Source organism: Pecten maximus, chromosome 14 (assembly GCF_902652985.1).
Source record: "Pecten maximus chromosome 14, xPecMax1.1, whole genome shotgun sequence".
NCBI lineage: Eukaryota > Metazoa > Mollusca > Bivalvia > Pectinida > Pectinidae > Pecten > Pecten maximus.
This window is the reverse complement of record NC_047028.1, coordinates 32,591,749-32,607,146: the sequence shown is the minus strand read 5'-3', so window position 1 is coordinate 32,607,146 and position 15,398 is coordinate 32,591,749. Positions and strand designations below refer to the sequence as shown.

At 36.4% G+C, this 15,398-nt stretch overlaps 1 protein-coding gene across 1 annotated transcript; it reads left to right on the top strand.

Annotated features, from left to right (window-relative positions):
* Positions 1-7,726: 7,726 nt before the first annotated feature.
* On the top strand, positions 7,727-13,240 carry LOC117342136. The gene is made up of 3 exons (XM_033904146.1): positions 7,727-8,220; positions 10,830-11,051; positions 12,107-13,240. Exons 1-3 carry the CDS (start codon positions 7,776-7,778, stop codon positions 12,697-12,699), a joined length of 1,260 nt encoding a protein of 419 aa, XP_033760037.1. The 5' UTR covers positions 7,727-7,775; the 3' UTR covers positions 12,700-13,240.
* The last annotated feature ends 2,158 nt before the right edge of the window (positions 13,241-15,398 follow it).

The following is a 15,398-nucleotide window of genomic DNA, read 5'->3' as shown; positions in this document are numbered from 1 at the left end:
ATGGACAGAGAGAGAGATTTGTCAGAGAGTAAGACTGTTTCAGAGTCGTAGTACGAACTATAACACTTACCTTGTCCTGCGGTGCACATGTCTGTTAATAGATTGATGGCTATCACGATAGAACAAAACAGTTCTGCTTTCATGATGGGTACCGCACTGAAATAAAACATGGAGGTTATATTTCAATGTCAAACTATCTCCAACACCCAGCCCTGATAGAATTCACAGTGCCCTTCGTAATACAGTATATCTATTCACGTACAGTACCTAAATTGTGAATAGTTACTTTTACACCTTTTTGACGATACAAACAATAATACTTCCTTCCATACCAATAGCACTACTGTAACACTCCCTCTCGTCACCAATTTAACTGATTACTATCAAAATGTATCTATATTATAATACACAACAAAACCTACTTTCTTTTTATAATTGGTTGGGTTGATCGTCCTCGTAACAGCCAGAGTCATATTAGGGAGGGCGTGAAGGAGAAACGAGACAATAAAAAGAAGGGAAGAGGAAACAGGAACGACAGGAAAATATTTAAATATCAATAAATAGACAATCCTAATTAAAGGAGATGGCAGAAAACCCCTTATTCTGCTGGGGGCCAACAAATTGGTGTGAGAACTGATTAATCCGATCGGAGTGATGTTTCAGTTTTGCTCCTGCGTTCAGGAGGAGAAGTATTTTAAAGCAAAAGTTAATCTTTTTACCCATTTCTCAGCCCTATGGCACCATGGGTGAACCCTTGATCCCAGTCGTCTCAGAAAGATATTATCTTCCTCAGTGATGTTATAAGCCATTTTAGTTCGAATTAGCTAAGTCATGTATGACTTCCGTTTAGAGGGAAACCTATACCACCGGCGGACCACGTACGGCGGTAGATTTAAACATGTTGGGAATGTGTCAGCAAAATGACCCTTCGGCAAGATGATTTAAAATGTTCGCCGTCTCCGTCTTCAGAAGTATGCTTCAGTGAGGCATCATTACGAACTCGGCATCACTTCCGCCTGCCCTGCTGGTAGGGCGTAAGAATTGTACCTGCTGCCCCCATTGCATGATCGTAAGAGGCGACTAAACTTGGGATCTTATCTTTTCTCTTCTTTCTTAACAACTTTCTTCTTCCTAATGTCTCCCTTGACAATGCCTCACTTTTGGCCTTTACTTGAACGTTCGCCGCTGTGAGGAAGGTTTTGGGTTCTGTTCCCTGGCCGAGATATACCGGAGTCTTTAAAAATGGTAGTTGCAACTCCTGCTTAGCGCTCAGCATATTTGGAGTGGAACGACTGGTTCGCCCGTTGTCAGTATAATGTGACCGGGTGGGGTGTGCTGCTGGGTGTCTTCGGTAGTATGCTTCAGTGAGGTAGCACTATAAATCGGCAAAAGTTCCGGCCTATCACAAGGAGACTTAACACGAACATACCGCAGCCTCCCAAAACACACATACGCACTCACCACACGCATGCATGTCGCACGCACGGGAGGCCGTCCTTAAATGACCTTAGCTGTTAATAGGACGTTAAACAAAATCAACCAAACCAAACCATCACTTCCGCGCTATCACAAACACGAACGTACCGCAAATAAACACTTAATCACAATACACATTCATCTTGCACGCAAGAAAGGCCATCCTAAAAGGACCATAGCCGTTGAAAGGGTGTTAAACCATATACAGACCAAACCAACCGTTTACATTGGATTCATTACTACAGTAAGTACTGAGCCTTAACCTAGTCTATATTCACTCTTTCACTGCCCTAGTTTGTTCACTTCCCCCTGCATTCGCTCCATATATTTTAACTTGATACACATAAGTATTTCACCATACAATCAGATCTGCCTGATCTCAACGGGGGATGTGCGAGTTTCTGGTAGGGGTATCCCCAACCACTCTCGCATGTCCCCCACCATTGAGATCATTCATTTGGATCAAATACATAGCTTTTAATATACTGTTATTATATCAATATTATATGTAACCAATAGTACATGATTTGACTAAGTATAGACTTTTATATTTAATATAACTTATGTCAGTGAATGTCAGTATCATGCAAATCTTATTTTCGAAGCCAATAAGATCCTGGCTATATGTACAAACTCTGAACTCGTTCTCCACTTTGTAATTTCTATTGCTGTTCACGTATATTACGACTTTGTATATTATAATATGTGCTAATGGGCAATATGGCCCACAGTTAATAAAGAAATTGAAATTGAATTGAATATACATTACCTTTTCCCCCAATATTTCCACAATATATCTTCTCAAACAATGTTCTTCCAAAACTCGGAACAATGACTACCGGTAGTTTGACATCACCTTCTTCGCCTTTGTCTTGTCATGGTTTGAATAGTGTTTGGTATCTCTTTAAACGCACCGGTAAACGATTGATCATAAAACACAGAGAATGTGTTTAAAGTAAATTACTGCTAATTGTTAATACTATTCTCATCTTCTTGTTCTACATGGATAAGTCCTGTGTACAAGAAAGCTATTTCGATTTTCGTATTGATTGACTTCGGGATTTACGCTTCAATTGTTTTGTTTGTCCTCACGGTTCATAGTCAGTGTAAACATTATTTCCGGAATTATTTCGAAAGAATCAAGAAATCAAAATTATCTATAGATGGGGCATGTTCTGTTGATATTGTTTCTAAATTAATTGTGGATGATCAGATTTCTGCGATGAGATTGGCTCCATGATATATTGCTAACAAGATATCAAATGTACTTTCTTTGGTAAGGAGTATGTAACTTGGGTATTCACGCATGGTTATAGAATGGTGTGTTTGAAAAAAACAAAACAAAAACAAGACTGAAGTTTAAACACAATCATCTTTGCTACTCAGCTAATAACAAATCCTCGAAACTTGCACTATATAGAGACTCGTCATGGAACAACATTTGCCCAATAAGTTCTTTAAAGATCTATATAAAGATGTTTAAAATTTAATAAACGAGTAAGTTGACATTAAGACTACACATTTGATTAGTTTCCAATTAGTTTCGAGGTGGTAGCAAATGAGGCCTTTTTCAATTGATTTTTTTTTCTTAACATGCACTTAAATGATTGCTCCCGTTAAAATTACCATATCTCTTCTATTGACAACGCTGTTGCATTTCGGCATTAGTTTGCTTGGAATATATTCGTAACTTGGGGCCAGCGCGTGCAATTCTTCTGTGGCGTATTTAGCGATACTACCGAGGACAATATCGTGAAATGACAACATATAACTTCTTCAAATGATATCGGCCACTTTCCATGATCTTTAATGACAACAGGGGCCGCGGTGGTCGAGTGGTTAAAGTGTCCCGACACTTCATCACTAGCCCTCCACCTCTGGGTTGCGAGTTCGAAACCCACGTGAGGCAGTTGCCAGGTACTGAACGTAGGCCGGTGGTTTTTCTCCAGTTACTCTGGCTTTCCTCCGCTTCCAAAACCTGGCACGTCCTTAAATGATCCTGGCCGTTATTAGGACGTTAAACAAACAAAAACAAAATGATAACAACATCACCGACAGGATAGCCTTTATGGTAAGCGTGATGATTTCCATTTCTATATGATGAACGCCCTACCGTCTGTCTAACGACCCTTCGTCCCCAGTGGTGTTGACTACGTGTCACATTGGCATATATAAGTAACTACTTGTTCCAATATCACGATTTTAGTAAAAGACTCCTAACGTAAACAAATTTATGGCACACGAATTTGATAGATGCATGCAGGCTAATGTGTATGCCGTCATGTTGATATGTAGCATTTTAGCGATCAGGGCCCAGTTGTTCAAAAGGTGATTAGGCTAATCACATTTTAACAACATTTTTCAAATCCTGAAATAATAATTTATGGTAGAACTAGCTTTACAAAACTTAATGAAATTCTGCCATTCTTAATTCTCTTCCAATTGGCATAATTTAAAGATGATATACTCACAGGGTTTGTAACTAATGAGAAATGTAATTTTCATTAATGAAGTGATTAATCTAATCACCGTTTGGACAACTGGGCCCTGATGTATGAATTTTGATTCGTGTTCGTATCGGTAAAACTTTGTTAATTTTTCATAGTTAACAAGAGAGACGTGTTACCTGAAAAGTATTTGGAGCGATGATGGCGGGTCGACCCATATACAAGATGGTGTATGGTTAAGTAGGCTATTTCAGCCCCATGGGCCTCTTGTTGAAGAGTTGCTGGAAATCGGACTACCGTATAGCTACTAGTCTTTCACGTTTTCCATGTATATATTTTATTTATTTTTTTGCACTGGGAAAAAATCAGTCATGTAAGTCAATGTTCCTGAAATCAATATGAGACTGTTTTCTTGAGTAGTTTGTCAGAGCCTATTATTACACGGATATTGATAATCAATAATGTTTCGTTCACTCTTCCATAGCAAACCTTAGTGTATTATATATGATAAGATGATAAGAGGATAATATTTGTTGTTACTAATTAGCACCAACTACACCATCCCACCCACCCACAGACTGAAATATATAATAACGATTTAAAACACCCACCCACAGACTGAAATATATAATACCGATTTAAAACACCCACCCACAGACTGAAATATATAATACCGATTTAAAACACCCACCCACAGACTGAAATATATAATACCGATTTAAAACACAGATCCACAGACTGACATATACAATACCGATTTAAAACACCCACCCACAGACTGAAATATATAATACCGATTTAAAACACCCACCCACAGACTGAAATATATAATAATACCGATTTAAAATACCCACCCACAGACTGACATATATAATACCGATTTAAAACACCCACCCACAGACTGAAATATACAATACCGATTTAAGACACCCACCCACGCATATAATAATACCGATTTAAAACACCCACCCACAGACTGAAATATATAATAATGCTGATTTAAAACATTAAACATGTCTTCTTTGAGCTATCGGATGATGCGTATTGATTGAATATTTGTTTGTTTGTTTGTTTTTAATGGCAAATAAATAGGAAATAAAACTGAATTTGAAACCATTCTCTTTCTCATCTTAATTTTTGAAATACGTTTTCCGTTACACAATTATTTGTTATTATTCCCCGCCTAATGACGTTGACGGGGGATAGATATACAAATGGGCTCCGTCCGTCCGTCCGCTCGCCCGACCTGATTCGCTTTTCCACACGATATTTTTTGGAGGAATGTTCGGATATTGATGAAACTTGCTTGGTAGACTAATTACCTAAATCATTTACTCAAGTTTGACAATCGTCATATTCCGCGCATATTTAATGAGGCTGCTGTGACCCGATTGGCTGATTGCTTTCCGCACAATATATTTTGACAGAATTATCAGGTGTTTTTTTTTTATTATTATTTATGAAACAGTTTTGGTAGACTCATTACCGAAGCCCCTAGCTCAAGTTCGATTATCGCAACAAGTAATGATACTGAAGGCTATGTCACGTGTTTCGTGTTTTACAGGGTTTTCCCGGGAATACATACAGACATAACAATGAGCAATGTCTGTTTGCAGATTATCAATCTTATCTTATTTTCAATCAAAAATGAACAAAATAGAAATAACAACAAAACGTATACTAAATCAAAATGGATGCCGCCCTGTCTTCCTCAGTTCTGGTGAATCCAATAAATAAACAAGTCTGAAGTAATGATCTTCGTATTTGACATCGACATGACATTTCATTTCTAAAATGTGTAGAATCATTTAGAGTTAGGTTTAAGATATCTGCAATCTGGAGATAGAACTTGGATCTAACCGATTGTTTAATGGGACAATGGAAAAGGAAATGCAATTCAGGTTGTACATGGTCTTTGCATTCTTGGAAAGGTTTCTTTTTAAAATCTACCTTTTATCTACAGCTGTATTTCTGATCTTTTCTCTTCTTTTCACTTCTTTCCCTCTTCCTTCAAAACATTTAATAGCTTTATATAACACTATATAGCAGGAGTAATATTCAATTGTCAAATTTCAAGATGGCCATACTTTTTATCATCCATTTAGTTCTTTCAATCAGACTTGCATGCACAACTGACTAAGGGCAACATTCAAATTTAAGAACGACACATAACAGCGATTTAGTACTTCAATTTGAGAACTAGCAAAACTTCAATTGTCAAAATACAAGATGGCCGCCTGGTTGTCATGTTGTTCTCGGATCGGTCCCAAAATTGGTGAATTTACACATAAAATTTGAGAAAAATCCCTTTAGTATTGTCTGAGAAATAGAGAAAACAAACTTAAATTGTCAAAATCCAAGATGGTCGCATTTCGGCCATGTTATTTTCTGATCAGTCTCAAAGTGCATCATGCACATATGTAATATGAGAAAGATCCTTTCAGCACTTTCTGAGAAATAGCGATGATACGAACTGTTCGCGGACGGACGGACGCACCACGGACACGGGCGATGTGAAAAGTCCACCATCATCAGCTAAAACAAGATCTATATGACCTTATATACAGAACATTAAGTAAAGTTACCTTCCCTATATATATCCTTATATACAGAACATTAATTGAAGTTACCTTCCCTCTGTACGACCTTATATACAGAACATTAATTGAAGTTACCTTCCCTCTGTACGACCTTATATACGGCACATTAAAAGTGAAGTTACCTTCCCTCTATATGACCCTTTATACAGAACGTTAAGTGACGAGACCTCTACAAGACCTTATACGGTGAAGTTTTCTGCCATTTTCACCTATAGTTCCGATTGAGTGGTTTTAACAAATTTTTTTTTGTGTGGGTAACTTTAGCTTTTCTACATTCTTATGCATGAATAATTTGTTTCTTCTTTGAAGTCTTCTTGTTACTGGTATAACTGTGAAAATATTAGAAGGAAAAAAAATACCGATATTATATATATGGTTTTTCGTTTGTATTTTCAAGTTCTATCATTCTTTCATCTTGGTAAAAAGATTTCTGAAATACAGGACATATTAGTAACTGTTGTCATTCATTTCGTAGTGATAATACATTTTTGAGATTTTTATGACATGTATACAAACTACTAAAGGAAAAAATCCGAGGTCGTAGAAATTCAGACCAATTTTTATTTAGAAACTATGTAGTAAAGATATAGTTATATAACTGTTTCAAGGATCAAATACATTTTGAATATCTTAATCATTTTCAGACTATTACAGTCTTTTTATGTGGAAAAAAATACAGTCATTTCGTGTACTGGTAAAAAAATAACAAATAGGAAACATATGAATTATCTATCTATATGACAAACATTTATGGTATAATTTAACATAGCCGCCGCGTATCTGGAGCTTTTGAATTACTGCCATGTAATATTGGAATGGCGTAATTTCCTTAATATTTCAATGATAAATCGATAATCATGTAACCTTAAACGTATAAATGCAAGTAATAGATTTATACAATTTAGTAGCATAAAAAACGAGACGTTGTTGTTATAAAGTATACACTTTTAAATAATTGTGAATAAATAAATAAATAAATGATAGAATATATATTAGAATATATATTAATATTGAGAAAGTTTATAGTAACAAATGAAAATAACATATTTGAGTCATATATAATGCTTTACCCTCCTTATATAGTAACTCTCTTATGGCCAACTTTGTCTTTATACATAGTCTGATATTGTCTGAATTGTACAAGTAGTCCGTTATTTCAGGCAAAAGTAATCGATAAACGAGAAATGACTTCACTTCATTGCGAACAGCGCTATTTTCAAAGAGAGAGTCTTCATCATCATCCAGCCGCTTGATGGCAGCGAACACACAGATGCGCATAGTAATCAAGTGTCTTGTTGAGCGAGACAACAAAATGGCCGAACTGATGGCGATGCATTGCTCACCACCATCGAAAAAACAAAAAAGGCAGAATGTTGTCAAGGATTCAATTGAAAAACTGGGAGAAAGATTACCATTAGTTCAAAAGGCAGTTAAGTCATTATCAGAAGGGAGTTTTAACGCATTATTCTTTCTGAAAATGAAAACATGCAACGGTTGTACCGGATTCGGTGTTCGGTTCTCTGATGCGTTCTGCGAAACAGAATCGTTGCAAGAAGAATTCTACCCGTTTTATTCACTTTTTACCAAAGGGACTACTATGCTTTATAATTGTTTGAAAGACCCGAGTCATGTTGATTCCTTGGATGAAATATCAAGAATATTACTTGCAAGACTGTTTACGTTTTTAACGGACAAAGGTAGGTGTCGTCAGGTCGATACGACGAAGCTTCGATTATACCCCAACACTGTTAGAGGATAACACGACGAGAAACTTATGACAGGCGCCGTGTCGGTTGGTGTCAGAACTAAAAAATAGCCAGATACCTTAAGCTAGCTTAAGTAAGCTTCAATACTGCAGGAACCAACTTACCAAGATGGGAAAATACGAAGGCCGATACGACCAGTTTCTTATCAACACTTTATTACTTAAAAAGTTAACATATACATATCAATTTCTAATGATGTTTTCATGTAATGTGTTGATGTTGTGAGATGTTTTTGGGTAAATCGTTCTGCTGTCAGCTCGAATTGGGGGACCTCCTTACTGTACACCAACACTTAGCCCGAATTTCCTATGGCTCTGAAACCATGTCTGGTGTAAGGCCCTATACCAGACATGATGTCATGATCAGGGCCAGAGGAAATTTGGGTTAACAGACACTATCAACTGGTCGTCGACGATCAACCCAGTCTAGTTCGCTGATGACACCCTCCTTTATATTCAAGTCTTCACCCCTGAAGACCACTTGTTCGGATACCCCCTTGCTTAGCATGCTCCCAATATAAGTTAAGTTAAATATGTGTTACAGATGAGCAATGAGGTACAATTTTAACTACAAAAGTATCAAAATGTGTTCCATGGTCAGAATAGGTTGGTCACATTTAGTGTAAAAATGTGTTTAAAGCGTCTGGCCGATATTGTCCAACATGCTATTTTTCATCATATACATATTTCTTTATATTTGCAATAAATTGACAATTAAAAGTCTAACGATCCAAAGCAGAATGGTACACTTAACAGTAAAAGCAGTCAAATGTGTAACATGCAAAAGTCTAACGCTGTACATATACACTTTAAATTATAAAAGTGACCGGTCTGTATCTGCCCTCAGGAAAACCCCCAATATAATTTTAACTAAAAAAGGGATGAAAATGTGTACCATGGTCAGAATATGTCAGTCACATTAAACAATGACGCTGGACCCCCTGGGTTTTAAGGGTGGGGCTGAATAGAAGAAATATTTCAAGTTCTTCAAAATGCTTCTGTTTCAATGGCAGGATTCTGTCCAAATTTGGTCTGAACCATCCTTGTTACATAGTGGGTCATGGGCATGGGCCCAACAAAGGAAATTTAGCTTATTCTCTAAAATATTTTTGTTATAGGAAAGACTGGATTTTGTCTTAATCTAAGCTAAGGTGCCCATAACGGAGATACTGGTGCCCTTCAGCAATCACCCAGCAGTCGATCTGTCCTATCAACTGTCTATCTATATATAACTTAAGTATCTATTGATCAATTTACATGAAATTTGGTTGAGGTCATTGTGCCAAAAGGTCAAGGTCATGTTTTGTATCTTTTCACAGATGAATATTTTGTTTGTCAGGTCAAATTTTGTATCTTTTCACAGATGAATATTTTGTTTGTCAGAATGTATCAACTTACCAAAGATCAAGGCCTCTGGGTTAAAGGTCAAGGTCATATTTGTTTGGGTCTAATGGGAAGTATCTAGCCATATTTACTTTCAAGTAAGGGAAACAGGCCATCTGGGCCTCTTGTTGAATTTCTATTGGAATTAAATGTTTTAATTCTGACTTGGTTAGAATTGGTACTCACATGTTGGCCCTGACTGACCCCTAGGGGCTGATGGGCATTGTCAAATTGACTTAAATGTTCAATAATCTTCTTCTCAAGACCCAAACAAGGAATAATCAAATACTATACATTGATAGAAGAGTATAAGGTGCTCTACCAAAATTGTGCATTTCGTGACCCTGGGGTCTCATGTTCAGGGAGGGGGTAAATTCTACTTTGTACTTTAGTTTATATAGGGAAATCACATTTTTTACTATCATTTGTTGAAATTGCATTGGAACCAGTTCTAACTTGATAAGAATTATATCAGTATGGGATAACAATTTCATGATATGTACCTGGTTTATGTTGGCCATGACGTCGACTAACCACCTGGGCTGATGGACTAAAAAGGTTGAAATTGACTGAAATATTTCAAAACTCAGGTGACTGTTAATGTCCATTGTCCTCTTGTTATCCCCAGCCCAATTGTTTCAATCTGTCTGTCCGTCCGTCCGTCCGTCCATCTGGATTCACTTTCCACATGATATCTTTTGGAGGAATGAATGGATTTTGATGAAACTTGTCCGGTAGACTTTTTACCTACGTCCCTTGCCAAGTTCGATTATCGGCATATTCCATGTATATTTATAATGAGGCTGCTGCTGTGATCTGATTGGCTGATTGCTTTCCACACGATATCTTTTGAAGGAATGATAAGATTTTGATGAAACTTGCGCAGTAGACTTGTTACTAATTATGTTGATATTACTTCCACAAGATGATTGAACACAAATACATGTAATGATTCTAAATACTATGTCATATGTTTCATGTTTTTATGCATGTTGCCCACTTAAATTTCATGTAATACAATATTTGCATGCGTGGGAGATCTTGACAACTACGTCCTTGTTTAGTATTGTGACAGGGTCAATACATGTAAGGCCTATAGGTCGACCCATTTCATTAATTAGATTGACAGGCCCACAAGCTTCTTATGTGTATTTTCAGATGCTTTAACATTCGTCAAAGAATTGGAAAGGAAAAGCTGTGGAAAATTAAACGAGGAAGCTGAGATAACAGTAGCAATGGCAGAACATGTGTTTTCCAAATTAGCTTTGAGAAACAGATATACTGTTGATAAAACATATAAAAAGCATGGAGTAATCAGTGGCTTATGTCAGTGTGGATGTGACACAGATATTAAATGCAGACTTGGGGATACCAGCTTAGGTAAGTAAGATATGTGTTCCGTGTTCCATTAATATGTTGTACTGTCACATAAATTTGTGTGTTACATGTTTATTGTTTACCACTTTTACAAACGACAAATATTATCACGAAACTTATGTGGCATTCAATGTTTGGCATCAATTTCAAACCCCGAAACACTTTCTTTTCTAAAACTCAAAAACTAAGGGAAATGATTTTGGACCAGCAGCATACTGGAAGAAGAATATCTACTTATTTTGTTGAATTAAATGAACGACCTTGACCTACTATAATTTTTTTCTGTTCAACTTGATGGACCCATTTGATTCACTGTAACATTGGACAGCAATGGAATTGAACGGAATACTGTCTGGAACAAGTTCAGGCTGTGCCGACAAAAAAGCTGCATATGTCTTGCCTCTGAGCCTAATGTCATTATTTTCTATCACATCCATCGTGATAGAAGCCATTTTTCGTTTGATGGTAATGTCAGCCATGTTGATCAGTTCCTGTCTGGGACAGCCCCATGCATTCAATTGGGAACAAATCCTGCCCCTGTTCAAAACATGTGCCAGACAGTAAGTTGTGCACACCTGATTTGATTTTTCTTAGGTCATCTGACCTGAATGGTTAGGATGACCTATAGCCATCATGTTGTGTTCATCCCCGTAAACACTTTCACATTTTCGACTTCTTTTAATAAACCACTGAACCAATTTTTCAATGAAATTTTGTAAAAACCTTCCAAGACCAAAGGGCAATCAAATTGCATACTTAATGAAATTGATATAATTGTTCAGGCCCTTAGGCCTCTTGTTAATGTCTTCAGTGGAAAGGATTGATTGCAATGCATGTTACATGTACATGTACTAGGATACAGATCCCAAAGTAAATGTGTCTGTGTACGTATATTAAACATAATGAGTTTTACCGTAATTACTGAAATATCCAGATAAGCGATGTAGGCCCGATTTGCCTCTTGTTCTTGGTCCAATTGATGAACATTTCTTCACTGAAAATATAATCCTGTACAATTTAATCACTTTTTAGATGTTTTATCTTATCCTGTGTTTCAGGTGAACCCAGTGTTTGGCACGGGTGTCCTAACATCATCCTTAGCCATGGTGAAGAACAAGTACCAGTATTGGTTTCAGGAGATACCGAAATCAGTCAAGGAAGTAAATCATCGGTCGAAGTGAAATCTAAACATCTAAACTATAATGAGGTCAAACACCAGATGATTGCACAAGCAATAACATTTTCTTTCCTTCAAAAGAAACGCTTTCCTAGTTCCAAGAATTCTCTTGTTCCTGCTATTGGTGTATCTCCAAAAGAAGTTATTTTCTTTTTTTATGACTGCAAAGAAGATGTTCTAATGCAGAGTGTGAAAATGCCTTTACGCTCTGGCAAAGGAGTACGATATTCCACCTTGATAGCCATATGGCTTGCTGTGAATTACAAATATCTGGGAAGTGGTCTGACAGGAAACCTACAAACAGCACCCAAATCACATTTTTTCAGTTTAGCCAAAGAAGTGCTACATGTATACAGAAATGACTTGTCTATGGGAGGTGTGAGCGGATCTTATGAAGAAGACACAGTTTATCCTGAGGAAATTCCAGAAGAAAAAATTTGTTGGCCAAAAGAAAAACCGAAGTTTGAATTTTGAATTAGCAAATACCATTGCAAATCTAAAATATCCAATATTCAACCAACGTAATTCAAAATAGTGCCTCATTGTGGGGAAGAAAAGTGAGCTTATGCCAACTTTTTCTTTCAAGTGACTTATTTTAAAGTACCAATGATAAAGAATGATTATAGAGGCATGGTATTCAATAGCAGGCTGGGATATACATGTATCAGTTTTATTCTTAAAAATAAATGCCATTGTAAGAGAGAGGAACCTTCGTCCGCCATTATCAGACTTTCAGTGTTCCCATATCTGTGACAGGTCACATGTTTCCCCACACTTAGTAAACAAAAACAAAAACACAAATGTTATCTTCATAACATCAGATAATATTTATTTCCAATAACAAATTAATCAAATTGCTGCAAAAAGAATTCACTTTAATAATCTCTAAACTTTACAATAATCTCTAAACATCATTAAAATAATTTCTGAACATTACTACAATACTCTTTATACTAATAAATGATCAGAAACAAGAAATATACACAAAAATATGTACATTGTACATGAAACAAAATATGCAATCCTTCCAGAACAGCTGTCAGTCATCTGACTAGCTTATAGTGCATTTACCGTCTTTGGTACCAGCAACAAGTCTGGATTTTGACATGCACATTATTTACCCTTGACTTATGCGTTGTTTTATGTAACGTTACTTCAAGTATATCATGAATATAAAGCCTTCCACGTTTCGAAGAGAATGACTGAAAATTATAGGAAGACGGACAAGATTCAAATACTAAAAATGAACAAAAATAGCTGAATCAAAATGCCAACCAGGAAATCGCAAGTGTATATTGTGATTATAAGCCAAACTTTTGGAGTAGATAGGTACTTGATTCCATATTAATCTTTTAATATATCAATATAATGAATCTCTGAACTGTTAAGATAGCAAATATCACACACAATTCTGAAACAAAAACAAATGTGCCTTACAGTTTTCCTTTATCTGAGGACAACTCTCACAAGGGCCTTAATGGTCATATGACTTTCATTGAAATTTGCAATTTTACTTAAAAGCACCTGGAGACCTTCTTATCTATGAAGAGTAGAAATAACACAAATATCTGGATTTGAAAAGATACTTGAAATTTGAGCCAATTTGACCCTTTTAGGCCCCACTCCCGAAGCCCCTGGACATGGATCTGTATCAATATATTCATATCCTTAAACTGGCATCCTGTCCTCACCATTTCATCCAAGATTGAATAATGTCCAAGTGAACATCAACTAAATTTAGCCAGAAATATAATTTCCTATTTAAAACCCTAGTAAATTTTTACCCTTCAAATGTTGGTAAAAACACCTTAATCTTTCCATCCATGGGCATTATCTAATTCTACTATAAATTTTTTGAAGTTTTAGTCAATTTGACCCATTTTGCCCTGTCCACCAGCCCCTGGGAGTCATGCAGGGCTGATTTTATTTGAACAAACTTGGTAGCGCTTCACCCTAGCGTTCATAATCAGGTCTCTTGGCTTTTCCATCTATGAAGAGAAGTCAATGCTACCAGAGTAATACAGGGTCTTGAGAAGATTCTTGAAAATTTTTTGCCAAATGTAGGCCTGATTCCAAAATGGGTATCATACAAACAAGTTTTAAGCAAAAAAAAAACCCATTTACATCAGTGAGAGAGGATTTTGCTGAAAGTTTTAGCAAAATTTTAATCTTAACGACCGTTTAAAATGTGTGTTAGACTTCTGTTTGTATTATAGGAATTCCTGCTTGTAATTTCCATTGTTTATTTATTACCATTTCACTTGACAAGAATGCATTAGTTATGATACAGTACAAACATAAATTGAAGACCACTGAGGTTTTCCCACATACCACAGTCCTTAAAGTAGTAGTTTTTATCTTGACATACCGTAATTTGGTTTGGTTTGTTTTTGTTTAACGTCCTATTAACAGCCAGGGTCATTTAAGGACGTGCCAGGTTTTGGAGGTGGAGGAAAGCCAGAGTACCCGGAGAAAAACCACCGGCCTACGGTCAGTACCTAGCAACTGCCCCACGTAGGTTTCGAACTCGCAACCCAGTGGTGGAGGGCTAGCGATAAAGTGTGACATACCGGTACATGTAACACGTAAATAATACCCATCAGTAACAATGTGCAAAATGTCACTTGGAATGAGTGCATATTGATGTTAAACACTCCATATTGGAAGGGAAGTAACTGTATTGAAGGCAGGTGAACTTATCAGTCAAACACAGTATACCATGGTATTTAAAAACAGAAACTTCAACATTTTCAGAGTCAGCATCAAGGTTAATTAATATGTAAAATGCACATTTCTGATACAATGTATTGATAATGATAAAATGAAGAATTCTGAGTCATGATAGAAAATATAAAAGTTATTTTGATCATGATTTAACCTGAGAGTAACTAAAACATTAACATTTAAAACAAGAGCCAAGCCACAGATACAGCAATGTCCACTAGAGCAGCTTATAACGAGTTGATGAGATACTACAGGAGTTGAACCCCTGACTGAGAGTGCAATTCAATATTATGTTTTATGGAGTGAGGCAATGTGTTGTTAAAAGCTAAATCTCAAAAGGAATGAAATTTAAATTTAGCAATAAATAATTTCATTTACTTCATTTGTAGATCAATTCACAAACCGGAATTACACATATTGAGCCTATTATCATAAGAGAAACAAAATCT